This window comes from Cadophora gregata, assembly GCF_030347475.1.
Source record: "Cadophora gregata isolate MNR1 chromosome Unknown scaffold_15, whole genome shotgun sequence".
NCBI lineage: Eukaryota > Fungi > Ascomycota > Leotiomycetes > Helotiales > Ploettnerulaceae > Cadophora > Cadophora gregata.
The window spans coordinates 259,732-285,668 of record NW_026695938.1 but is presented as its reverse complement, the minus strand read 5'-3'; the positions used below and the strand labels follow the sequence as shown (position 1 = coordinate 285,668).

Genomic DNA, 25,937 nt, shown 5'->3' with positions numbered 1-25,937 from the left:
AGCCCCGAGAGTCGTAGGCGGCTCTTTGGAATGAAGTTGTTTCCGGAGCCTTGTCATGACTTCCAGTGTGTGAGGGAGCAATTTACCTTCGAGTTCGACCATGTAAGCTGGGCGGAAGATGGTGTTGCCAAGACGTCTCTCGCGGAAACTCGCAAGACCTGCATTAGATTGATCGCCACGAATGTAGCTGCCACGATTACAGCTGGTGAAGCGGTCCAATAGGTGGAATAATCACGTGTGTATTACAAGCACGTGTCGTAAATACTGAATGCCTAGGTATATCTACCTTAGGTAGGTACCTAGGTACTCTTTGCTGCTTATATTGGTGGGTGCGATGTACGGCCTCGCGCACATTAAGAAGCGATGGAGGCCACCAGAACAACGCAGAAAGAGGGTAGACTCGCAAGACTCGGTTTTGTAAAGGGTATCTATTCTGCAACATGTTTCTAATCCTGACGTCTCCAGAACGGTTGGCTATTATCCGTCGTGCCCAAGTTCTGGAATCCTGCCAATACATCTCTATCAACGTTGACCGCCCAGTCTCGTTGAAATGACTCTTCTCCGCCACATGCAGCCACCACACTGCTCAGTGTCTCCTTGACAAACTCGAATGTATGGATGGTGTGCACCGGGTCCTCAGCACTGTGCAGGCGCCTCCGAACATCTTCAGGACCTTCGTACTCGCTCCCTTCTGAAGCCAGCCATATCAAGTTATCTCCTCCATCGTCACGGCCACCAATCATCTCTGTAATGACGGAAGTCCACATGGCAAAGTAATCTTGTAGGCGAAGGAGGATTACTGGAGTCATTGGAGGTGGAAGCTCAAGGAGACGCGTGAGAGCTAGACAAGACAACTTCTGGCGGTCGATGTTGGCCATACTGTCGAAGTGGCGGAACCATTCTGTACTGAGCCATTCCCAGACCTCATTTGCATTTCCGACAGAACTCATGACGGTGACGAACACTGAAGGATCAGCTAGAGCAATCCGGGCGAGGATGGTGAAATAATCCGTCTCTACGACATCGTCAAGCTTTGGGTATTTTCGACCCGGTCCGGTGGTTTGATGAGCTTCCCAGGCGTCGCGTAGGCCCGCAAACACTTGCTCTGTGTACCCGCTCTCGTGAAGGTCCTTCGCTATCTGGACTACTCCATTGGTGCCGCCAAACTTCTCCGCAGCTCGAATCATATTCTCAATGATAGTGGTGACTAGACCGGCCAGCTCTCTTTTGGTTACACCGAGTAGATTTGTCATATGAGCTATGATCCTCAGTCTTGCTTGATCGCCAAGCATTGCTTCTGGTGCCAGAATTATGTATGCATCTATGATGTTCAGAACACTGCGCAGATTGTCTGACCCAAGTTCGAGGAGAGGGAATGCCGAATCGGCCAACGCGAGAACATCTGGCGTGGCGGGAGACGGCGTTTGAGCCAGAATGACGACCCAAAGGTCAAGAGCTTCTTCCATGAGGTAGACTTGCATCTCCGAGCCAGGCTCAACGGCTCGCTGGATCAATGGCAGAATCATCGAGTGATACCGCTGAGCTGCCTCTTTCATAGCTGTCACCAGTGTTGACATAAGTGTGAGAATTGCCTGCTTCAACAGATGTTCTTCGCCTGAAGCTTCCCACAGACCGGGTAGCATGGATACGATCTGGTCAGCAAAGGGTGATATGTTGCTTTCCATGCGAACGGCAATCATTCTAATCGTGTCAAGAATAGCCATTTTTGTCTCAGTATTCTCGACCTCTTGTATCAATGTCATACACCTCCCTAAAATATCAGGAGCATATGGAAGAAATTTCTCACCATCAAAGCTGAAATCGTCAACAACAGCTTTGAATTGCCTAGCAGCAGTGATGCGGACGACATGATCGTTTGTCTCGTCCTCGGCCTTCAGAAGATGCTGGAAGATTTGGTAGACAAGTGGTCGGTTAGCGTCTGAAATCTTAATCGTAATCCATTGGCCGAGCAAAATGGCAATCCTTCGGCGCAGGACCTTGTATCCGGGTCCGGTCTGTTGTATATCGTTGACCAAGGTCGACGTCAAAAATGAGTCAAAGTCAAAACTTTGATGAACGACTGGAGCAGACAGTCCCATCGCGGTGTAGACTGCGTCCTTCGTGACTACCGTACTTTGACTCGTACCTGCAACAGATTGGAAGAATGATAGCAGAGGGTCCACCAGAAGGTGCTTGAAATTGATGACAAGATCCATGAAGAGCTTTTCAGAGCATGGCCGAACCTCGAACTCCCAGGTATCGCCGCCCCCCTCTTCTCTAATCTCCCACTCGTCCTCATCTTCTTCCCAGGCCTCCAGATCCACTTGACGAAAGACGAAGAACTTCGTGACTATGACACTTGCCATCTGACTAACCAATTGGTCAGTGAGTAAGCGAGATTTGATCAGTGCCACGCCTTCTTGCTGCTCTTGTTTAATCTCGGGAGTCCGGTACTTGAAAGATTGTGCGGGGCTGAAGACCATTTTGCAGCAAGCTCGGAGGATGTTCAGTCCCTTCAAGCAAAGTTTCTCCATGACAGGTCTCTGGTCCTTCGTTTGCTCATCTTTTCGCAACGCTTTAGCACTGAATTCTTGAGACTCCGATCCATAAGAGTCTCCAAATTTAGCCACAAGGCCCCAATATGCTTGAACCAACTCGATAGAGCTGGGTAAAAGAGCGAACGCAGCGGGATGTTGAGTAGACATCTGAGTATGCAGCTTTGAAAATTGTACTAGATGCTTCTCAACCAAGTCTTTAGCTGGGGACACGATGACTGGTGGATCTTGAGTCACCATGCCGAGAAATTGCCCAAACTGTATCTGAGAGTGCTCCCACAATTGCTGGACCTCAGTTGAATGATTAGGATATTCGTAACCAGATATAAGCAATCGTCTGAGGATCTTAATTGCATACAAGCTATTCTCCATAGCGTCCATAGCACCACCTTCGTCCTCGCCACTACCATTCAGAAAAGAAGTCCACATTGTAACCTTCTCTGTGTATATTTCACTCAATAAGAACACAATTTCTGGTGTCGCTGACTGAAGTCGAGTTTGGGAAGTTCGTAGCCGTGCTGTAGATAATTCCTTTACCACCTGGAGCAATATTAACAAGCCCCTCCGCAGATGTAATGGGCTCGATTGGCTTGCGTTCCGTAGGATTTTTATCAGGCTTGTGAGAACATCCGGCCAGTCCTGAGGGTAGTCGATTCGTACGACCTTTGCGACGACTAATGCATTCTGCAGAGCAAGGCTATTCTCCGCCTCTCCAATACCTCCCTCAAGTAGATTCGATCGTATCTGTGCCTTTTCTTCTGCTGAGACGGCATTTGTAGCCGTCTTTCGCCAGTACTTGTCTATACCGTTTTTAAGTTGAATGATCGCAAGGTATCGAATCTCCGAGGGAAGTGACTTGTCGAGATATACTGCCTACGATATGACTGTTAGCTGGGCATTAAAGTAAGGCGACAGAGAGAAGCTTGCCTGCAGTAGAGAATAGTAGCCTCGTTGTGTTTCCCAAGCCTGGAGCTGTTGGGTGCCAGTCTGAATGCTGAGCTGTTGTGAAGATCCTGCAGACTGAAGAGCCAGGTAGACTTGCTGCGGGGAAAGGGGCACAGCCTCCCCAGGCACTTCAATAGCAAATGCCATGGCTGAGGGTATTCCTAGATCTCAAGGTAGTGCGTTGTGTCTGGAAGGTGGTGGATGTTGGAGGGCAAAGCAAGGCTGTGGAAAATCGTCCCGCGTTTCGCTTGCTGGCGGGCGGGCCGCTCATGACGGCGCGATTCAACAGGGGTTGAAGAGGGGAGGGGAAGCGAATGCCAGCCACCTCGTCAAACCATCTCCAAACAAAACACCGGAAAAGAGCCACAGTAGAGTTAAGTTCAAGAAGATTTCAGAGGATGACTTACCCAGAAGTCACTAGATGCCTCCGTTTTGAGGGTCTACCAGGATCAGAGCCTGCTATTGTTGAAAAGAACGTCCTGCCACTTCCAGATAATGAGATCCTTGTCAAAGTTCATGCTGCTTCAATCAATCCATGCGATATTCAATTATGGAGATCCGGATTAGTAGCCGTAGTGGCAGGTGATAAGGGTATGGGGAAGGATTTTTCGGGAACTGTTGTAGCTGTAGGGGAGAAAGTAACAGGTTGGGCGGAGGGTGATGAGATATTCGGATTGCTGTTTCATATTGTAAGTTACAACTCAATATATCTTGAATGTCACTGATATAATTGAGTAGTTTGGTCAAGCTACGTTCAGCGAGTATATAAACGTCAATCCAGCCACTGATCCTGTGGCCAAGAAACCGAATTGTCTTACCCACGACCAAGCAGCAGCCATTCCCTTAGTTGCTCTGACAGCATACGCCTGTCTCGAATGGTTACCAGCTCCCTCGTCTTCTCAAAGAAAGGTTATAATTCGTGGCGCATCGGGTGGCACTGGCTCGTGGCTCGTTCAAAGTGAGTGCGTGCTCAATTCCTCCCAGAGAATCAACCCCTTTTTGTTCCTTGCCACAATTGGTTGACTTGTTGACTGACTAGCGTACAGTTGCTAAAATCGTTTACAATTGTCATGTCACCGCAATCTGTTCCGAGAAGAATACAACATACGTAAAATCCCTTGGTGCCGACTCAGCCTTTGATTACACAGCTGCAAACGTCCCTCAGACACTCATCTCAAGCCTCAAGGACGATGCCAAATACGACCTAATCGTAGATTGTGTCGGTGGCACCGAGCTCATACCCTTCTACGTACGTAATCAATCGCTCTTTACTCTCAAAAGCCAACCCATTCTCTAATTACTACTCTACAGCAACAACTCCTCCACTCTCGTGGGGCCTATCTCAGCATAGTTGGCGATAAAACCGACGTCCGCATAATGGGCGGTCCAATAACCTACTTCACCAATCCCGCTCAAGTTATACGATATATCAAAGGCTATATGTGGGGTCCGAGATACGCCTGCGTATCTTTCGTCGAGAAAAGCGAGTATCTACAGCAAATCGCTAGTCTTGCCGAGCGAGGCGAGCTAGCCGATGTTGAGATCGAGGTGCTGGAGGGTATCTTTGATGAGAGGGAAGCTTGGAGAAAGGCTATCGATGCTATGCACAGTATGCGGGTCAGAGGGAAGGTCGTGCTTGCTATCCCGTAATTGTACGGTGTTGATTGGTGTTACTGTCTGGGTGAATGGAGTTGTGACGCTTGGCTCGGTTATCATCAGTCATCCCAAGATGTTTCCATATGCAGCCGGAGTTTGATACATGATTGTTGGCTTGTTTGGGTCTAAGGGTTATGGTGTGCTGTCAAATCCCGGGACTGGAGGTGCTTGCAGAGGCGACTTCTACACTATGTCAGCTTTCAAGCTCACTTTAATCATGCTCATGACCAGATTACTCCATAATGTTTAATTTCCAAATACCCACATATTCATCCAAGGAGATACATTTACCTGAACTCTAATCACCACCAAGAGCATTCATTCGTAATAAATCTCCCTTCCGAAGCATCCCAACCCCTCTCCCCCATTTCTCCCAACACAGCAGACGCACCCTGGTCATTTCCCTAATCGGTTCACAATCACTCCTCCACCACTATTGCCGTCCACCTGCTATATCCACTCCAGCGTATTGAATGTAACACAAGCGGTCCAAGAGCCTCATTTCGACCGCGGGTACTGGCTTCGGGTATGTAGTGGTTCGGAGCTGACATCTCGTCGTTCCTTAGAACCAATCAGGAGAGAGGCATCGTGTCTCTAGACTCGGCGTTAGTGTGCGGCAGACATGGTGGAGTGGACGGGGAGGATGATGCTGAGTGGGAAGAATTTGTTGGTCGTCAGTGATTGAATCTGGCCTGCGTGATATGTACTTATATATGTGGTTTCCCTTGGATCGGGGACGATTCATCTAGGTCAAGCTTGGTACGTATGTTTACTCAAATTTTCGGGTTCTTGCGATTGTTTTTCAATTTTGTTTCCTTCATTGATCGAACACAGTTCTGTCTTCCTTCAAGTCTATCCGGCTTCTATATACTGCCAAAGCGACAACATGGACATCGAGGAGGAGCCCGCCATCTTTCGCCCAGCTTTTATCCGACCCATTTCCATCCCATTCGTTTATTGTGGAATCAATCGACCCCTTGAATTGGGACTTTTGCCGTTTCTAATCAAACATCTCTTTCATCAAACACTGAACGTCAGGGACCAAAGGGCAGTACCGCCAAACCTCAAGTTAGAATACCATTTATATCCTGCTGTCTCCCTGAGAATGCATTCCATGTCCCGAAATAATCAATTTCGCTCAACTCCTGCCATCCGACATCCATCGGTGTATGGTTCATCATGTTCATCGATGAGGACGAAGGCAGCGCACTTCCATAACCGAAACTAGGAGTATTATTCCTCGTGCTCTGCATGACCGCCGTTCCAGGCTTAGGCATAGCAAACACGTTCCTGGCAATCAACTTCGTCTCCTTTTCGCTCTTGCGAGCCATGGCCCAGACCTCGCCCATAGTCTTCAGACTCCCAAGACCGAGACGTATCCTGTCGCGTGTACGGTACCATTCTGGGCCTGTGAGGATGTACGCGCAGGCGCTGAGATTGGCAAGGGTTGAGAATGTGAGGCCACAGATTCCGAGTGGCGAGTGCGAAAAAATGGAGCATGGGAGGGCGTATAGATTAATGGCTGCTTCAGCTCCTTCGAGGGTCTTCTTCGTGTGCAGCCAGAACGTTCTGTCTTCCTCACCAGTTGACTGAAGTGGATGTGATGGACGAGCACAGGAAGAAATCTCCTCCAGGGGGCAGTGGGTGAGACGCGACAAGGGTCGATGGATGAAAACAAGAAGTCTGGAGATCGTCAGCTTGGAAATGAAAAGGGGGACGGAGGAGAACGTACACTTGGAGCTGGTGTTGGGCGAAGAAGAGAATCTCGTCGAGCTCTTCATTCTTGTCAACGACACCTTGTTTTTCTCGGGGTAGGTGCAACTTCCAGTTGACTAACATGGCGTCTGCATTATTAACTGCAAGTTCTACATCGCCTGGGGGTAGCCTGTCGAAGCCGAGAAGAGAGCCAGAAATTCGAGTCAGGTCTATCAAGTAGGTGAACGACGAGAAGACCGGCTCGTCCTCTAAAAAGTCCCGATTCTCATATTCTTCCAAGGTCCTGGAGCGGGGAATGATCTGGGATGGGTCAGTCTCGAAGCCGAGAGCGATGTCAGTGAAAGAATATACCCCATCATAATCGCACTCCTCGCAAGGGAGCTCGACATTAGACTCGACCGTGTACAACCTGTCAATCGTCAGCGAAGCTCAGAGTTCAAGAAGTAGGATCCGACTGACATGAAGTGTGTAGCGTTCCTGAAAGCCGCAAATTTCGCATCGGTCACGTACATGAACCAGTACGTGCGTCTCCAAGACTCGGCCAATACTGGATCTCTTTCCATGTTCGCGAAGGTTCGAGAATTCATTCGTATCTCAAGCGCGAGATATATGGCTCTGTCTAAGATCACCCGAGACTTGATCATATCATCCTGGGAATGCAGAGCAATAGCAGCCAACAGCAACGCCTGAACGGTGAAGCCGTTCGGTGGCAAATTTGCCATCTCAATCTGATTCATGGAAATTTCCTGTAATTCGGCCGAAGGCATGTCGGATGAATACATCGATCCAATCCATTTCATTACGGGATATAAGAATTTCAATGACTCAGGGTCGGATTGGAGCCGGTTATGGAAGTAGTATCGTGGCAAGAGGAACGGGTGCGCCTTGTGGAATGAGCTGCACAGAGTCAGCTTCAGACCATGAAATTTAGTTTTCGAGAGAGCAATACCTGTAGTAAAAATCCAGCAAGCGCTGGGGAGTTGCTACCTTGCTACTCAGTCTCGAGGACGAGCTCTCAGGGCTGGCAGAACCATCAGACGATGGCGCGGTGTAAGAGTCGTTTGATGAGTTCGCTCTCAGATATGAAAGAGAGTTGACACTTTGCCCACTCGAACTGGCTGGGACTGGGCTCACTTTTTCAGCTTCTCGCATCGAAGCCCTCTTTTTGGGTGCATTTCTGTCTCTCATCCCCCGTCTCGACTTGGCATAAAAGCAAGGCTTGTCATCTTGAAGACAGCGACTGCAGTTTGGCATTTCCGCTCCACATTTGACGTGTCTGCTTCGACACTAGAAAATGTCAGCTCAAGTTTGTAAGATCAAAGTTGTCTTTGGACATACTGGCACACATGCTAGCGAAACTCTTATACCTCCTCGTGCTGGGGGTTCTTGACTCCTTCTTCCGGAAGATGTCTGCAACGTCTCCATCGGGTCCTGTGGTGGTGATCCAATTCCAAAGTCAAAAAATACTGATAGTGGATCCTCGGTATCATTCAAAATAGGGCCTCCTGAACCAATGATTCCTGAAGGGGCATTCATCTTGGCGAAGAGTGGTATCCGTGTTGATAGAAACACTTTGAGTGGCCTCACTCGGCGGACTCTTTACTCGGACGAATGAGGTTTGTTCAGAGAAAACTTTTGACGACAAAGTAGATGATTTATAGGAAGAGGAACTGCTTGGCAACCGAAACATGTGGTGAGAGATGAGCCATGGAGATATACCACTGCTGCATAGAGCTACGGAGAAGGTGGGTCGCTGTCCTCCCCATCATCCACTCAGGAACCCTGCTCCTGCTTGCGGTCAGCACAGCATTCTGTCAGCACAAGGGCTTGAGGTCGAGACCAGCGCTGAATTTCAGAAATAACCTTCTTAGAGCCTACCCGACTGGAATTAACGACCCGTTTTCCCAAGAATCCAAACAGGCCCGAGTCCTTTTGTACCCTTGGCATTTTCAGCCTTAAATCGGCATCGATTAACGCTTGTCCTCTTACACAAACCCTGCAGTATTCCTCAAGAAGCCTTGCATGTTCGGAAAACGAGTATGAGGTATTTGAAGCAACAAGTTTTGCAGACCAAATGCATTTCGGTCACACCGACGTTCGGGTTCGGTTCTTGACTTTGGCAGGATGAAACACCTGCCGAAGATATTCGTCCGACGCCCAGATTTTTTCCAGACTGAACAGTTGACGATGTTTTTCAGAGTTCGTGCGGCGACATTCTAACATCGAGGCAATGACTTCGTCAAATCCCGAAGAGCGGGATCTCGCATGATCAGATGTGGATTGGTGAGGCGGAAGCCATGCCATGTGGGTGACGATCAAGCGAATCCCTGCAATCCCCCATATGAGAGGGGCATTGTAAACCGGGGACTGCCTTGATCGGCTGGAAGCAGTCTTCCAACCACTCTGTAAACACGGTCTAAAATCTTTCAAGTGTGCCCATGCAGCATCTCCGCGGAAGGAGAGTGATAGCAGTGCCGTGAACTCAATCTTTAATTGAACTACCTGCATCTGTGCCGGAATATCCGCAGTTGGGTTCAACGTCGTTGCAATAGCCATATCCTAGTAACACCGTCGTGACTTCATAGTGCAAGCTGAATGCCCGAATTGGTTCATCAAATGAAGACTAATAACGCAACATATTCCATGATGACTTCCGTACGGCCGCGTCAACCAACGCGGTACAGCGCTGCCGACTGAATAAAACTAACTCACTCACTGACGATAACAGCACTAACATACTGGCACACTCAAAGCATTTGACAGGCTTCGGCTCAGCCTCATCTAGCCGCCAGCAATAGACAGTCTCATAGCTAGCGAAAGAGCCGAGTGACACGCTGATCTAAGAGATGAGTACTGGGTCTTCTACGGGCTGATAAGCGCGTCAATAACTTCCCGTGGGCTGGCATACGAACGGTCTATCCAAAATAGGAAAGAAGACCCGGAGGGTTTTTGGGGGTATAGGGTTAGAAATTAGGAGTCGGTCCACCTTTCGCGCTGATGGAAATCGTAGAAACAAGTGCGTAGCATGTATGGGAAAACACTCCATCCAAATTCCAAAGATTATTTCTTTGCCGTCGCTGTTTGATGCATGAGTAAGCATTCGCACCAGACACATTTTAGGATCTTGAAATGATATCAAATTGCGTGGCATGGATGCCACGTTGCCAGAATATGATGTATTTCCAAGCCACAGGTTCCAAATACTAGGAATAAGCGTTGTTGATTCAGATGTCGAATATTCCTTGGCATATCCCGACAACTTGGGGTGTCAAAAAAGACTTCTAACCATTTTGGCTCTCAAGGCAGCAAGATTTCGATCTGACAACATGGCAATTGAGGTCGGCAGATATAAGGAGGCGGTCAGGCCGAACGTAGGCAGTGCTGGTTTGGTAGGGACGAAGTGGTTGCTGCTTAACAAATCCACACAGAATACGAAAACCTGCAAGGATCCACACCGCATCAACAAAGGAGCGAACAGAATCGAGAAGGTAATCCGCCCATTTCGACGTCACTGTCTCTTACCAGTCTCAAAGGTGCATCGAATCAGAACATGCTCATCTGCGTATTCTGCGTATAACACAAATAGCTCAGGACCTGCTGCCGTTCTGGGAAGCATGGCATGACAATCCTTGTATTTAAAGGTAGAGTGAAGTACACCTAGCGAATGAGAAGGGTGCTGGCAGCGGCCGACAGCTCACGGACTTTCTAAAGAGAACTACTCATGTCTGCAAGCTTAATCAGCGCCATCAGGTGCGCACGGAGTAGCATCCTGCTTAAGAAGCGCCCTAATTATCGCCGTCGGCGATGGTGATTAGTGATAGATGGGTATTGCAGGACATGAATGGAGATCGCAAGCAAAAGCAGTGCTGTGAATTGTCAAAATGAATTCTGGAATGAGAGATATGGGGTTGAAAAGGTATGAAGTGGGATGGCAGAGCGAAGCCCCAGCGTTAAGTATTGGCAGAGGGTAATAACCAAGGCATTTAGGCTTCGGCTTCAGTGGTTTCAGCGCGGTCACGTGTACGAGTCAACCCTGGCAGCAGGTAGGTAGAGGGGTAGCGACGATAGCTGAAGCTACGGCATGTATTTAGCATCCTCCAACATCTTCTATGCCCTTCTCAGAAGCGGATATAGCGGCATCAAAGTCCGCTTCCGCTTTACTCGAGGTAGGTACGCATAAGATACTTTGCAGCGACAAAAGACGAGGATGCGTAAGTCCGCTCTAAAACCGCTCTGTTTACGTCCCTCGCTTGGCATGGCATCGAGAAAGCGCATCCTCAGGTATCGAAAAACACAACGAGCAACAGAGATGATTTGACATATGCCATAGCTCTGTTATCTTCTCATGTTTTCTCCTTACGACGATGCCGATAACAGTCCGCAGGAAAAATGGGCATCCTCAAATATCAGATCACGATGCATTCTGATCACATGATCCCATGCCCCTTTTCTTCCAGTTTTTCGGGTCGCTAAGAAACATCCGCGAGCAGTGCATTTCTTAATCTCAAAATCTCTATTCAGGTATCGAAGAGGTATATGAAACACTTATCAAGGCGCTCTTCGTCAATTGATAAATGATCACTTCTTATTCCCTCTCGTCCAAGTTTCTCCCCACTATCCGCAAGGAATCAAATTAATCAATGGAAGCTAGGCAGTTCATTTCGTCAGGTCACGATGCCACGGTGCTTCTCTCGGACTGATTGTAGTGGAGAGAAATCCACCCCCAGGTCCTCCATGATATCCACCTCCATCATCGACCTTCCCCATCCGCACCTCATCCGCTGGACCGCTCGAAAGTCTGTAACTCGATCAATCGCCCGTAGTAAGTCATCATGACCAGCAATCCTTGCGTTGCCTTGCCTCTGACGCCCAGAATGCAGACTGCAGACCTTAAGACTTAATACATCCCACACGCGCTCCTACGAGAGATCCACGCGTATTCGCTTCTCGCCGAGATGTGCCGAGGTCCTCGAGAGAGGACAAGAAATGCGGCTAACAAGATACCAACGCTAAGCTTTGGGGCGCCGGGACCTTGGAAAAGGCTTGCAGCCAACCTGACAGCTTGATCGATCTTGTCGATCCTATCTACGCGGGCCTCTCAGAAGCCCTCAAAGGATTTCCATATACGCCTCGTCCTGGAAAGCCTTACCAACACGCTGGTCGAGCTCTGCTAAGAATCTCATCGTTGATTGACGCTCATCACAGAATGCTTCGATTCCTCAATGAACTGCTCTGATCATCCACTCTTTACCACCAAAGTTTTCAACTGGAAAGCTTGATTACCCCACCAGAAATCAAATTGTTGATTGCCTTGATCAGGTACTAGTAGTTTCAAGTTTCGTCATAAGTCGAGCCTCGACCAACTCTGGAATAGTCCGCCATGTGGTTTCCCTACTTAGATTGATCTAGGTAATCTAACAATGCAATTCGGTCGGATCTTACCTAGATCAGCGGAAGCTATCTCGACTGACCTTGACCATCAAGCTATGCGCACCAGTTAAAATGCGTGCTCATCAACTCTGTTAAGAGCCTCATGCGGACATCTGAGCTTTGGTTCCACAATGATTCCATCAACCCTAAAAGTGTCAGGTCTCCGTGATGGGGACCCCCGCAGGTGCTTCCCCATGTCCCGTATATCCCCAGCTTGAGGTTAGCAGTAAGTGACCTGCATAGCTCCGGGGATACTGTGGACCACGAGAAAAGATATAAAAGGGAGGTAAGCTTCCTTGCGTTTGCTTTTCCAGTCTTGTTTTCTTCATCCTTCTTTCATTTTTCACTTCACTGTATTCCAGGCAAGTGTAGAATAGTTGGCCAAGATGAGCGACCCTATCGTCGATTCCAAGGGGGGGGACTTCCCAGACGCCGAGGTCGAAAAGGCATACTCTCAGCATGAACATGCTTCCGATCTCGATGAGATGGCGAAGGTCTCCGACTTCAAGGCCGACGCCATCGAGGCTGAGAACACGGAGCATAATATGGGTGTGTTGGAGGCAGTGAAAGCATATCCCATGGCTTCCCTTTGGGCTTTTATCATGTCCTGTACCATTGTAAGTTGCCTTCTGCTTTATTGAGTGTCTAGGGAGTGAACGCGGCTAACCTCTTTGGCCTCAGATTATGGAATCATACGATGTCTTCCTCATGAACAATTTCATGGCCCTCCCCAGGTTCAAGGAAGATTTCGGCATACGACATGGTGATGGATGGGTGATTGAGACAAAGTGGCAGTCTGCACTTCAGATTTCTGGACAGGTTAGCATACTCTCTTTCTCTCATAACCTAGGATGCTAGTCAACAAGAGGGTCGACTTGTGGTCAGGAGCTCAGCACTATCTGCTTGACATTGAAACCTGAACAAAGCTAACTTGTAAAACAGCTGGGTGCCTTGATCGGTGTCTTCCTCGCCGGACCTCTAACCAGTAGAATCGGCTACCGCTACGCCACCTTGACCGGCCTCATGGCTTTGAACGCCTTCATTTTCGTGTTCTACTTCGCCAACTCACTTCCCGTCATGTTCGTGGCTCAAATTCTCGAGGGCATCCCATGGGGTATCTTCATCGCAAACGCACCCGCGTACTGCTCTGAGATTGTGCCTTTGAGACTCCGTGCTCCAGCTACTCAAATGCTTCAGATGTTCTGGGCTATTGGAAGTATCATTGTTGGTGGCGTTACCTACCATTACAATGGCACCAATCATGAAGATGCTTACAGGTATGTACTCATACATGTGCCAAGGCTTCGTCTGCTAACAAAATGACTAGAATCCCGATTGCCCTGCAATGGCTCTTCCCAACTCCACTCGCCATCCTCATTTGGTGCGCCCCAGAGTCACCCTGGTGGTTGGTTCGTAAGGGTCGTCTTGAAGAAGCTGCTCATTCAATTGGACGTCTGGGACGCAGATCAAGATTGAAGCCAAAAGAAATTGTTGCTATGATGCGTCGTGTCATCGATCAAGAGTTGTCCCAGAAAGAGCCTAACCACCTTGAGTTGTTCAAGGGCGTTGATCTTTACCGTACTCTGATCGTATGTGGTGTATACGCTGCGCAAAATCTTACTGGTAACCTCATTGCCAATCAAGCCGTGTACTTCTTCGAGCGTGAGTAGCCGTCCTGCCAACTAAGCAACCATACTAATCGTGATACAGAGGCTGGAGTATCAACTAACACCGCGTTCGCATTGGGTCTCATTACATCCGCCCTGCAGATGATCTTCGTCATGCTCTCCTGGATTCTCACCACCTACGCCGGCAGACGTACCATCTACCTCTGGGGCTCCGCAGTTAACACCATTCTTTTGGTAGCCCTTGGTATCGCAGCTTGCTTCGGCATGTCAGATGCTGCTGCCCTTGCGCAAGCATCACTTGGTCTCATTGTCTCCGTTCTATTCACTCTGGGCTCCGCGCCAGCCTCATGGGTTATCATCGGAGAGACGTCCGCAATCCGACTCAGACCTCTTACAACAGGTATGGGCCGAGCCTTATACTATATCGTTGAGATCCCTTGTATCTTCTTGGGAAGTTGGATGTTGAACCCGACGGTATGAGTTCTCCTCCCAAGTCAACAAAATATGTAACATGTGCTAACATGAATACAGGGTGGCAACCTCGGAGGCAAATGTGGCTTCGTCTGGGGCGGAACAGGTCTCTTCTGTTTGATCGTTGCGTACTTCTTTCTGCCAGAGATGAAGAACCGCTCATACCGTGAAATCGACATCTTGTTCAAGCGACGCGTGTCTGCACGCAAGTGGTCCAAGACTGAGGTCGATATCAACTCGGATGAGTAGATGGCTCTACCAGATATATGTTGAGTTAGAGTGGCCTTGAGATACGGATAGCGCTTACATGCTGCTGGCAGCGTTCCTGTTGGTTGTAATCATGAATGGTACAACTTTTGTGAGAAGATTGAAAACTCCCAAAAGAAGATGCCGTTTGAAGGCCAGCGACGATACCCATATAGCAACATAGCTACTCGTGTATGCATTTTCAGTATTTCCAAAGTTCTTAAAACGGTCTACTGTTTACGTTACTATGCCATCTCGTTGAAAGAGCTGGAGCAGAGAGCAGTTATTATTCTGATCCTCAGTCTATACTAGCAGTCAGTTACAGCCATCCATCGTCAGCAAACAATAGTTACAACACAGTACACCACCCTCCCCAAAATCCAGACTTTACAGCTTGATCTAGTTTCTAGATTACCCTGAAAAGCTGCCATCTAGGGTAGACCTCCCAACCCTAGCAGACACGCAAATCGAACACCTCAACCACGAACACACCGCTCGGCACCTCTACAGAAGCGAATGCAGGAACCGCTTGATCCGGCATTTACATCCCGTAGGCAGAGAAAAGGGTATGATTTAGACCCATGATTCGCTGGATGATATCGCTTCGCTCGGTGCTTCTATGGGGAAATAAGGGGAAGGAACTTTCAAGAGCGGTGAGAAAGGCGTAATTGGACAAGTGAGGTCTAGATGGAGGTGTATCTATCCATGTGCGGGGTATGGTGCAGTGAGACTGGGGAGGGAGTTGGTGCGCGGATGGCGGCTAATTGTCTAGAGTGCGGGAAGAAAACCTACTTTATATTGCAGTTGAGAAGATCTAGACTCTTTATTGAGAACTAATATGCTCATATTTAGAAAAACTTGGAGCTTCTCTAGTGAGTAGCTCCATCCCTCGATTAGGAAAGGTGTTATTTCCAGTAGATGAGCTTCGCGGTGCTCGACGCTCCGGACTCAAAAAGCCACATGCGGTGGCATGGCTGTCTGGATCGAATCATTAGGATGGCAAGGAATGCCTTCGCCTATGCGATAAGAGTTCCAACATGATTCCGCGCGTTTATTGCATACTCAGCACGTCTCATGACATCCTCCTTCCTTCAACCTTTCCAGTCGACCCACTCACACGGAACGGACCGACAAATGGAAGTCTACAGCGACTAAGCGAAGCGAGGGGTTCGAAAAAGGAGTAGAAATAGCACATTGAAAAGGGATTCGAACTGCGCAGTAAGGGAGAGAAGGGCAATGGCTACCTCTCGATTGTATTTTTGGTAACCAGCTATCGAATCAGAACGTTTGATTGGTTTTGCAACAGGATAAATCCACAACCCCCAAGTCCCAATCTCCACTTCCTCCAATCAACAAACCTAGGAAACGTCAGCTTCGCTAAAAATAACCTTAAATTTTGCCGTACAGGTGACAGATGCTTGGCTCCTCCCTTGCAGTTTCACTTACACCTTGCTGATAGGCCCAAGGAATTCAACGTCCCTGTCTTGTCAACTTCCATCCAGTTCATTCCTGAATGGCCACTTTGCAGCTCCAAATATCGGGCTGTGCCTCCTGCACAGGTTTGCCGAGTCCCGAGCCGAAGTCAACATGGCAGTTCCACCTCAGAGTCAAGTTCAATACACAAGTCTAAATTAATAGATTCTCAAATCTATAACTTTTTCCTCAAATCTATTACATTTCTCTCACCTCTATTACATTTCTCTTGGATCACGCCTTGGGTACCGTCTCATCCTAGGCGGAACTAGCCACTTCGGCTACTACCGCCCATCAATGCCGTAGGCCACCATATCGAAAGGTTCATCGAAGTATCATCACCACGTTTAAAGGAGTTGATTACTGTGATGAAGATGAATTATAACCACCTCCATAGCTTTGAAGTTGAGACTTCCGGTGGTTCGTAAATGGTAGAGACATTTGTGCATGCGACGGTTTGGGGCAATATCTGAGCTCTTCCGCGTGTTTAAACCAGGTGGGAAGGTAGAAATGCACCATCATGATCACAGTAGTTCAGATACCTTGACAAAACATCGAAGAATGTATGTTGATTAGATCAATAAACGTGCTATACCGTCGAACGCAGTTTTGCCAGGGATGCTGCCTCGCATGTAGAAGGATACGTAAATTTGAGCATGTGGTTTTGAGAGTTAAAAGTGAGTAATTTGAGCCGATTATGAGGATAATTTTATGCTTGAGTTGGCGCTGGCTTGTGAGAGTTTTTGGTTTGGATATTGGGGTGGGGGGTTTTTGAACATGATTGCGGGGTGAGAAGGTTATCTGGGTGGAGGTATGGGAGACTTATCACTGTATCAGTGGAGAAGTCGTTAATCAAGTACCTTGAATTGAGTGTCGGTTTGAAAGAATAAATCATCTTAGTAGAGGATGGTGCAAGAGAGCACAGTTTTCCGAGAGTACCATTTTCGTGTTTCGTTTCCCATGTATCATCATTCTGATTACTCGCAATGTAAAGTTTCTTTGATAGCTTATGTACTCACGTAATCTTTGAAAATGTATATTGAGGTACATGTCATTGACGCAAAAGAACTGCTGTTGTGTGTTGGAATTGCAGCTATGGCTTTTTCACGTGTTCAACGAACTAGGCACATGCCAGCTCCTCTCTGTGGAAGCTAGCCAATAGGAAATGCAAAACTGCTCCAGAGAAAAGCACATCTCGAATGGTGACCCTATAACTACCACCCTAGTAGTCGGCCTGTTCAGGAATATCACTTTGCGGTGATCCACCCGAAAGCGCTTGCACATCACATGAGCTGCAGCGGTTATTGCCAGCCGCCAGCCGTAGACGCAGAGCGCTGCATCCAAGCACTTGGTAGCTGTCAAGGATTCTAAATGCAAATCACCTAATTCGGCCATTATCAGGGTATGTTTCGGAGTTGCGTTCGTTTTCGGCATCATCAACCTGATGTTTTGATTTCGGCTCCAACTTCGCTAAAAGGCTATCATCACTTGAGTACACGGCAGAATACCTTCGAAGATTTCGGCCTTTCTCCATTAATGATGATAGTTCAGCTGCAAAGATACATTCAAAACCTCAGAGAGAAGATGACTTTTCAGCTCAGTGAATATATTCCTCGAATTAGCTCGTGTCTTCAACCCTCCATGAGGTCACCTGACCCTTGACAGAAGTCAACAATAGCCTAAATACCAAAGCGCAAGGACTTTGACTTCACTTGGGGCAGTGCAGTTCACTATTGTGAGCTCTTCAATACTACAGGTTACCATATTTTGGTCTATTTCTATTTGTAGTGACGAATGTGAATAATGTTTACCAACTGCATAGGAGCACAACGTCCCAAACTTCGAACACCCGAAACTAGCACATCCTTGTCTTTCCACCTCTGCATGCTTTTGGTAGGCCGAACCAAACCTCTGTCCTTTTCAAGCTCAAAAACCAGTCACACTATGTCATTTTCATGAACAATTACAAAAGCCCAGCCGCATTGCTGCCTACTTTGAACAGGGCCTCATAGCATGTGTAGGAGCTGCGTAGGAGTCATAATCTCACCGAAATTCCATGGCAAGGCAGATTTACTGATCAGCGACCGCAAAGGAGACCTTTTTATTCTTCAGCTTTTGATTTTCCCCTGCAAAAGTGGCCTCTGACTTGGTCGCAGAAGTGGCCGCTTTTTGGGTCGCGTCCTCACCCCGCTTAAATTCGGCTATGCCGCTAGCTCCATGAGCTGGAAATAGGGGAGACGTTGGAAGCCTGCTTGGGACTTGGCCGTTGATAAACTTTGGTATAGTCTTGGAGGATTCGGGGCTGGCAAGGATAGGGCTGTTTGAGACGTGGTAGGAGTGATGTTTCCCATTGGAGGTTGATTGAAGAACGGACTGGTAGGACTTTTTTCGAACTTGATCATCCCACCCTCAGTTTGGCTTGACTGGAGTTGATGTTCACAGGGCAAGAGGTGCCTATAGATTTGAGTTTGATAATTGATATATAGTGAATGAAGTCATGAGATTATATTAGTGAATGGGGATAGTTGTGGATACACCTCTAAGCATATACAAAAGTCATATAAGAGTGCCACCTCCCAGGACAAACCGGTCCCTGCATTTCCTTCTGGAGGGCTGTAAGATGGCAAAAGATAGCTCAACTAGCACAGTATTTCAATCACAGCAACTAAATAACGGAAACTAGTAGACAACGATTGCTGATGCCAATGAGAGGCTAAAATTGAGTCGCATCCCACTTCACACTGAAGTCAAAGAATCTTGAATTGCAGTCCCAAATTTATGGGAAAGGTAGAGCCGAGTCTTGAAGACTTGATTATCCATTGGTTGATATGTCTCAAATGAGATCTTCAAATTGTATCCATGCTCCGCCATCCCGGGAAGTAGAGCTGGCTCCCAGTGACCAAATCCCTGGCCACCGCGAAGCTAGCTGGACACCAGGTCTTGTAGAGACACAACCCAGCTCGAAGTCATACTTCATGACTCGAAGCTACCTTTCGGGCTCTCTGGCGTTCGTCGCTTTGATGTGCATCTTCTTCCAATCTAATGTCCCAGCGATGCCTTGAGGAGACTAACCCCGCGGCGTCAAAGACAATAGCCACGTCCCGTCGCCAGCAAAAGTATGATGTAGTCGCCTTGGATATGACCCACAGTATTCTGACAGTTTGGTATAGAGTCATTGAAAGTGCGAGAGGCAGCAGCAGGCTATGCTCCCTGTCGCTTCAAAGTCTTCAAAGCTGTCCGAAGAGCCCAGGGGAATTGATTGAGGTGCTCTTGTGTAGAATGGATATCCGCAGAAGAAGAAAGAATAGGAAGGTATTGAGACACGCTCAAAGGTGGGCTCTCGTATTGGTGGAGGATAAGAATTCGATTGCTTCGGGCAAGTGGATTCGAGCGGAGATGATCGTGGTAGTTCTGCGACTTTCGCACATCCTGGTCTGCAAGTCAGTCCCAGTAATATACGGAAGAAGATGGACTACCTGGAGATGGAATTTGACCCAGTAGAACCAGTCCTTGAGGAGGCTTTGCGACCTGTAGCAACGACGTTGGCGATGGTGTCGCCGGAACGGTCGCAGAAAGATGATTTCGAAGGCAAAACGCACTGTCAGGACTTCAACATATTGTCGCTTTGGTACCATCTATGGAGGTTTAATTCAAGTAAAGATCAATATTATAGTCCAAAGATGTGTCTTCCACGAGGATGCCTTGTGTTGGAGAAATCCTCCAACTTTGTCAGCTTTTGTTGGACCGAATAATCGGGAATTGGCTCTGTCCAAGACAGGAACAGAGAAGCGAGAATCAATTAAATCGCTCTGAAAGCGCAGCACGAACATCCCGAATTAGCATAAACAACTATGTTTCTTAATTCGTATGTTACGAAGTGTCAGTTCCCCTTGATTGCGACTGCTCAGCAAAATCATGATGGTCCGTGAGCATTGTTTACTTTCGCATCGCCTACAGGCTTCCCGATAGCAAAAAGGAACAGCGTCAGTGCAATGACCACAACGTTCCAATTTTCACGTTTAATTGTTTCGAGTACAGTATTAAAGTGATACAAATTAAAACGCCAAGTACTGCGAAAGGGAGTCGCCAACATTCCCCACTATCGGTCGCAGAAGCCAGAGCCGTTGTCATGTACGAAATCCAACATCTCGTTGGGCAGCAACCTGCCGACTCTCTCCACGATCCGATAGCTCACCGTTTCACAACAACTGCAAAGAATTCAGGTCCCAGATATCAACATCGTCGTTGGTATCGGCGATCTCATCTCATCTCTTGCAAACTCCAACGAACGTGGCCGTTTGCCCTCATGGTTGTATCGTTAAGATCTCCATCGTGTAGGCTGCAATCCCCATGTTTCCAATTTCTCTACAAGGATTGTATCACTAAACGCAGTCTCATACAAAACATCGTACGCATGACAGCCATCACTGACATTCATCTTTCTTTTCCTATCACAAGCTGCAAGACGATGTGACAAGATTCGACAGCTATCTAAACACCTGCCTCTTCTATCGACATATCCAATTTCTATATCTCTCCCCCCACATCACTATCACCAGACCTTACGTCCTCTTGCCCCAGAATTTGCTTCTTTACCCTGCAAGAACGGAAAGAAGCTCCGAAGCTGGCGTGCCCGCTCACAGCAGGCCGCATCCGCCACCCTCAAATCACTTCTTCACGATCGCTGGGTAGCTGCATTGGTGCATTCCTCGCACCAGCCCAATTCAAAGCACACATTCTGAATTCAGTTTCCATCACCAGAAGCAAGCAAGTATTGGACTGGAAGGAAAGATGGAAACCCCCCACCCCTGCGTGATGCTGGGGAAGCAGCAGCGAAGCGGAACACAAAGTCGACGTCCCCCACCACATGCCCTCAACTTGGATTCCCTCAAGCCACTCAGACTAAGATCAGGCCACCGATCGCATCTGTACGACACCCAAAATCGAGCCGTGCGGGCAGTGGGCATACTGACCGATACCACCTCTCCCAGACGAGGACGGTCTGGATCTGGCGTGGTATCGAGTTCACAACACGATGTGCAATGCCGGAGCTTTCCCCCTCTCCTCTTTGGCTTGTCACAGTCCTGTAATATTAACTTTTACATGGGATCTTGATATGGCTGAGGGATGTCGAAGGCGTTCACAAGGTCAAGTGGTGGTTGTTGATCGGCATGGCTCCCGAATGGACGGCGAATATACCAGAATTTAGAAGACTAGCTAGCGCAAAAGAGTCAGTCACTAAAAAATCTTTCCACAGATGACTTCAGCAACTATGGAAAAGCGGAGAGTTCAAGTGAGTAAGTGAGTGGTGCTTCGGCAAGAGGGAATGGTCAGTGACTTCGAAAACTTAAGAGCAGAACAGCCGTCGGCAATTTAGGCTTCTAGAAACAGCAAGACGACGTTGAGAGTACTCAATGGGCACTCAGATTTAAGCCTATTTGCAAGCTTAAAAAGGGTTGAAGTGGCAGACAGTAGGCTGTACACCTTGTCAGGGTTCAAGAAGTCTGGCAGTCTAAAAATGAATTGCTTTGGAGTGAATGAAGGATCGCTGCGATGTAACACAGTGTTCACCAGAAGAGGTGATTCTGACGTTCAGAAGTCTCTAGGGCTATGTTGATAGGTTTCGGTTCCCCATCCGTACCTTTTCCCTCATGCGAAACACCCTTGCGTGCAGTCAGTCGAGAAGGCAGGAAGGCAGGAAGGCAGATGAACGCCTGCCAACCAGCCATCTAATATCTTCCCGCAGGAGTGACAGCAGGACGCAGGACAAGAAAAGCGGCAGCGAGGACGCAAAGCAGCTAAACCAAGATTTCTAACCAGGCACATGGGATCCAACAGTGGCTTGTGCCGTTTCGTGCGTGCTTTCGATTTGCAGACATTCGAATGCCGAAACGCAACGTATGATAGACGGACGGATTGGTTCTTGGACGGGATAAGTCGATCGGTTTTCGGTCTGTACACCCTGTTCCTTTGTAGGTTCTGTGCCGTACAGATAGATTGAAGCACCGATGAAGGTTCACGCCAAAGCAGATCTACTCTGTACAATTTCCCCAGCATGCTTCGCACAGTGACAAATATGGCGGGTAGGATGAGATATTAGGCGAATGAAGGAAATGTTTCCATGAAGATTTCTCGTCTACTGATTCTTCATCAGGCTCTACCGGAGCACGATGCCGAAAGACGGCTCGAAAGATACAGCTCGGTCTGGCTCTGGCGTTCGTTGCACGGTTGCAGCGACGGCACAAGGGTGACTGACTAGCAATGATGAACGCAGGGGTGCCGTGTCGTCGAAAAAAGATGATGCTTGTCGGTTTCTACTTTCTGTTCTGCGCCTGCATTCCTTTCTGCTTCCTCCACCAGAACCCCGTCATAATCTTCCATCCCTTGCTATGCCATGCTTGCCATGCTCAGTGACACATTTCTACGCACGTATTCGTGCTTGGCGCAACGCAGCAGAGCAGAGAAGAGCGCAGAAGAAGGAAATCCATGCATCCCTATCACCCATGTCGGCATGACCCGAAAAGAAAGATGTATTGGCCGACCTTTGATATAGTCTTCACTATGATATATCCAGTGTTGGTTCGTGATTGGTTGAGAAACGAAGCCTACGTTAAGAGAGTCTCACTTCGACACCGTGCAGCCTGTAGATTTAGAACAGATGACGAAGGGGAGCATAGCTCGAGCTTAAGCTCGGGACCCTCGGTGGTACAAGCCACGACGGGCGACTAAAAAGAAGCATTAATCAACTGGCCAGCAGCGAACGAAAAGTCTGGCATGTCAAAAAATACGGCATGGGCAAGTCTGTTTCGCCCTCGCTCCTCTGGAAAATTATCCCGCTTCCGCACGTATGCCTGCCTGATTTCCCCGTCTCCCCTCCAATCCTCAAAACAGAACAAAGAAAAATAAATCATCTACCATTCCTGGCTGGTCAAAACACCCCTCCCATCCCTTCCTCGACGCCATTGCGGGATAGGCTGCCCAGTCCAGTCTGTGCACCACCCACTCAATGCAATGCACTCCCCGCTGCTCCGCCCGCCTTTTTTCCCTCCTTCCTTGCATGGGGAGATTTTTCAAAAAAAGAACGAAAGTAGAAAGGGGAGGGGCCTGTTATCCCATGTTCTGGAAGGGGGTAGGTACTGTTGTATGGTGCGGTTGCGTGCGGTAGGTGTCAACCCTGTCGACGCCACGCCAACGTATGCCAGGCTAGGGGTACAGCAACAATGATGGAAGGGGAGAAAATAAGCGCCTCCCAGATGTGACTAGATGTGATAAGAGTGGACCCTTGTCAAATGCCAGACTTTATTCTCCATACCGCGTGCCTCAAATTCCCGGTTGATGGGGTGAAGCTGGGGTTGCGACCGTGCAACGAAACTGTCAGTTCGCGGCTTGCTAGGGCTGGTTTTGCCTTGCTGCTCTGTGTTTGGACCTCTGGGGTGCTGGAAGTGAGAAAATTACACGATTCTTCGAAGCTGGTTCTTGATAGTGGTCTGATTTGTGGAGATATGGAGAAGCTTGGCTGGTCAGTGCTGGAAGATCTCCAAATTGCTCCAGGAAACCTGGCTTTAGATATCAATGCATCTAGATTGATTGCTATTCATATCTGTTGAAATGTCTCAAATTCATCTGGATTATTAGGTGAACGTTGATATAGTAAAAGTCAAAGACAAAAGATACCCATACGTGCTTGCTGAAGTGCGAGATACTAAGATGGACACCTTGATAACTGTGTGAGGTTGCCCCAAAAGAAAATTCTACTCTCCGTCTTCCCCATTGACCCAAACAGAAACGCCCAGTCCTGTTTTCCCTTTCCACACCTTCGCTCGACCCGCTCTTTTCCAGCCTCGTTTCGTCGTGCAACAGCTAAGCTAAAACATCCCAAAACTCATACCAGAAGAAGTGAATACACAATAGTAGTTTACCCGAAATTCAAAGGCCACATGCCAAAAAGAAGAAAAGTATTGTTGAAGGATTAAGCTCCTGAAGCCCAACTGCCAATCCGGGATTGTTGCTGTTGTCGCTGATGAAGTGGCTGGTGATTGTGCTGGCCATAGTCTATCTGTTGCTGAATGTGCCGAAATTGTTGTTGTTGAATCTGTAAATGAACACTCGCATCACTGGCAGTTCTGCTCCGAGTGTCATCCATTGTCGTACTGGACAGAGCCGAGATCAGCTGTCCGGAACCTTCTGCAAAAGGGCTGTGGTGGACACTTTCTGCTCCATCAGACCACGACTGTTGATCCAGAGATTGTTGGGTAAAGTCGGATGGTGATGTTCGATGGCGTCTGTAGTCACCGATTTGGGCCATCTCGTACTGAGACATATTGTCTTTGGGTCGCATTTCCTCCCACTGCTTCTGGCAAGCCTCGGCAGACCATTTTGATTTGGCACCGCATCTTTTCATGTCTTTAGAAACAGTCGCCCATTTACCCCCGTTCCTCTCAACAGACGCCTCGAGCGCTCTTATCTGTGGTTCTGTCAGCTCTGTTCCGCCTCTCTGACAAGAAAGAACGAGTGTTAGACACCTTTCGTACCTCAACTTCAGTCCAGCCTTGGAGTTTTTCCACCAATCTCTTCTTCTTCATCTGCAAAGCCGGGGCCTGCATTGGTTTCCCTGGGAAAATCGCATTGAACTTGTCACGGAGTTCAATCCAAGGGATTCCATCGCGGACTGCGAATTGGAGAAGAACTCGCTCTTGGTCCGTGATCTCACGGCCCTCAGCAGCAGCCATGAGCTTCTCGTAAAAGCCGTTTGGTGTTTTGGTTCTTTTAGAGTTGCTCTTCTGTACCTTTGAGGAGAGGCCGTGGCCGATAGGAGCGTAGTCCTGTTGGGTTTCCTGATGAAACGGTCGCGACATCTGGTCAGATTTGGTTGACAATTGACGGCCGCCAGTATTGTATCTTGATGTTGCTGGCTTCAAGCTGGATGGTGTAGGTGCCTGAAGTATCGGAGGACTTGATGGACTTGGTGCAACTCGGATCGGAGTATTGCTCTTCCAGCTGCTCGCACTCAGCGCAGGAGTCTGGTTCCTGGAGTAGTAACCGTTGCTACTGTAGCCACCAGAAGACTGCATGTTTGGGCTGTGGTGAAAGCTTGGAGAAGAGTCTGATGTTTTGGTGGATTGAGCTGGTGCGGAAACTCCGAAATTGCCCCAGTAAGGTGACGAGCAAACATAAGGAGAGCCAGGAGGGAAGAAATGGTCAGACGTGGAGATGTGTAACGCTCCAGATGATTCTTTGTGCTTCATTGGGGGATTGTACTTTGAGTCAAAGTCACTATCCGGACTGTAAATTCCGTAAGATGGTGAGAGTGATCCTGGAGACAACTTGATGTCCGGCTCGCTATTTGAAGGAATGGACTTTGTAGTAAGGGCAGGTGAGCTTGTCATGGAGACAGGAGTAACGAGGGTTGAGCCGTATTGTATGGGCAAGTTGAATGAAGATACCTAAGTAAGGGAGTGAGTTAGATGCGTCGACGTTTCTCGAAAAGATGTTGGTGGAGACGTACACCACTCCGTGCACTGTATGGAGCGTGGTCCTCAGCTTGTGTTCTTCCCAGGTGATTAACAAGATAGCCGTTGTCGTTCTGACAGTACTCCTGCTTGGTCGTTGGCATTTTGCAATGAGGTCGGCTGTTGTGGATTGCAATGAACAAGAAAATAGAGCTGTCCAGAGGATAAGAGATGCACAAAAGACAAGACCTCAGTTTGCACGGGAGGTAGGTTCTCTTACTCAAATGAGAAGCAAGCCACAAAGATGCGTCGATAAAATTATATAGATATTCACCCGGGAGTCTGTCTGCCTGGCGACTATGAAGGTT

General features: G+C 48.2%; 6 protein-coding genes across 6 annotated transcripts; 2 read left to right on the top strand and 4 right to left on the bottom strand.

Moving 5' to 3' along the window:
* Window positions 1–446: 446 nt before the first annotated feature.
* ONS95_004737 (uncharacterized protein) lies at window positions 447–3,647 on the bottom strand (the record flags this gene model as incomplete). The annotated part of the gene is made up of 2 exons (XM_058498113.1): window positions 447–3,428; window positions 3,483–3,647. The coding sequence occupies 2 exons, from the start codon at window positions 3,645–3,647 to the stop codon at window positions 447–449; spliced, it is 3,147 nt and encodes a 1,048-aa protein (XP_058351623.1).
* A 193-nt stretch (window positions 3,648–3,840) lies between these two features.
* On the top strand, window positions 3,841–5,768 carry YIM1_1 (zinc ion binding). Its single transcript, XM_058498112.1, has 4 exons — window positions 3,841–4,189; window positions 4,239–4,458; window positions 4,547–4,749; window positions 4,812–5,768. The coding sequence occupies exons 1-4, from the start codon at window positions 3,899–3,901 to the stop codon at window positions 5,148–5,150; spliced, it is 1,053 nt and encodes a 350-aa protein (XP_058351622.1). The 5' UTR covers window positions 3,841–3,898; the 3' UTR covers window positions 5,151–5,768.
* A 185-nt stretch (window positions 5,769–5,953) lies between these two features.
* Window positions 5,954–9,987, bottom strand: ONS95_004735 (uncharacterized protein). Its single transcript, XM_058498111.1, has 5 exons — window positions 8,211–9,987; window positions 7,822–8,159; window positions 7,332–7,769; window positions 6,889–7,281; window positions 5,954–6,839 (listed from the first exon to the last, which is right to left on the bottom strand). The coding sequence occupies exons 1-5, from the start codon at window positions 8,406–8,408 to the stop codon at window positions 6,221–6,223; spliced, it is 1,986 nt and encodes a 661-aa protein (XP_058351621.1). The 5' UTR covers window positions 8,409–9,987; the 3' UTR covers window positions 5,954–6,220.
* Window positions 9,988–11,360: 1,373 nt separating this feature from the next.
* On the top strand, window positions 11,361–15,499 carry ONS95_004734 (uncharacterized protein). The gene is made up of 7 exons (XM_058498110.1): window positions 11,361–11,694; window positions 11,753–12,919; window positions 12,984–13,121; window positions 13,245–13,579; window positions 13,630–13,964; window positions 14,013–14,404; window positions 14,462–15,499. The coding sequence occupies exons 2-7, from the start codon at window positions 12,689–12,691 to the stop codon at window positions 14,648–14,650; spliced, it is 1,620 nt and encodes a 539-aa protein (XP_058351620.1). The 5' UTR covers window positions 11,361–11,694; window positions 11,753–12,688; the 3' UTR covers window positions 14,651–15,499.
* A 2,760-nt stretch (window positions 15,500–18,259) lies between these two features.
* On the bottom strand, window positions 18,260–19,755 carry ONS95_004733 (uncharacterized protein; the record flags this gene model as incomplete). The annotated part of the gene is made up of 2 exons (XM_058498109.1): window positions 18,260–19,549; window positions 19,597–19,755. The coding sequence occupies 2 exons, from the start codon at window positions 19,753–19,755 to the stop codon at window positions 19,322–19,324; spliced, it is 387 nt and encodes a 128-aa protein (XP_058351619.1). The 3' UTR covers window positions 18,260–19,321.
* Window positions 19,756–24,089: 4,334 nt separating this feature from the next.
* On the bottom strand, window positions 24,090–25,506 carry ONS95_004732 (uncharacterized protein; the record flags this gene model as incomplete). The annotated part of the gene is made up of 2 exons (XM_058498108.1): window positions 24,090–24,584; window positions 24,652–25,506. The coding sequence occupies 2 exons, from the start codon at window positions 25,504–25,506 to the stop codon at window positions 24,090–24,092; spliced, it is 1,350 nt and encodes a 449-aa protein (XP_058351618.1).
* Window positions 25,507–25,937: the final 431 nt, after the last annotated feature.

What these genes read in the sequence shown, in the direction of transcription:
- YIM1_1 (XM_058498112.1), top strand. Translation starts at nt 3,899, where the DNA reads ATGACTTACCCAGAAGTCACTAGATGCCTCCGTTTTGAGGGTCTACCA. An exon ending in TCGGATTGCTGTTTCATATT is followed by an intron (nt 4,190 to 4,238) that starts GTAAGTTACAAC and finishes ATAATTGAGTAG; the next exon opens with TTTGGTCAAGCTACGTTCAG. An exon ending in TGGCTCGTGGCTCGTTCAAA is followed by an intron (nt 4,459 to 4,546) that starts GTGAGTGCGTGC and finishes ACTAGCGTACAG; the next exon opens with TTGCTAAAATCGTTTACAAT.
- ONS95_004734 (XM_058498110.1), top strand. Translation starts at nt 12,689, where the DNA reads ATGAGCGACCCTATCGTCGATTCCAAGGGGGGGGACTTCCCAGACGCC. An exon ending in CACTTCAGATTTCTGGACAG is followed by an intron (nt 13,122 to 13,244) that starts GTTAGCATACTC and finishes CTTGTAAAACAG; the next exon opens with CTGGGTGCCTTGATCGGTGT. An exon ending in GTTGGATGTTGAACCCGACG is followed by an intron (nt 14,405 to 14,461) that starts GTATGAGTTCTC and finishes ACATGAATACAG; the next exon opens with GGTGGCAACCTCGGAGGCAA.
- ONS95_004735 (XM_058498111.1), bottom strand. Translation starts at nt 8,408, where the DNA reads ATGAATGCCCCTTCAGGAATCATTGGTTCAGGAGGCCCTATTTTGAAT. An exon ending in TTTCGCTAGCATGTGTGCCA is followed by an intron (nt 8,160 to 8,210) that starts GTATGTCCAAAG and finishes GACATTTTCTAG; the next exon opens with TGTCGAAGCAGACACGTCAA. An exon ending in GCCCAACACCAGCTCCAAGT is followed by an intron (nt 6,840 to 6,888) that starts GTACGTTCTCCT and finishes GACGATCTCCAG; the next exon opens with ACTTCTTGTTTTCATCCATC.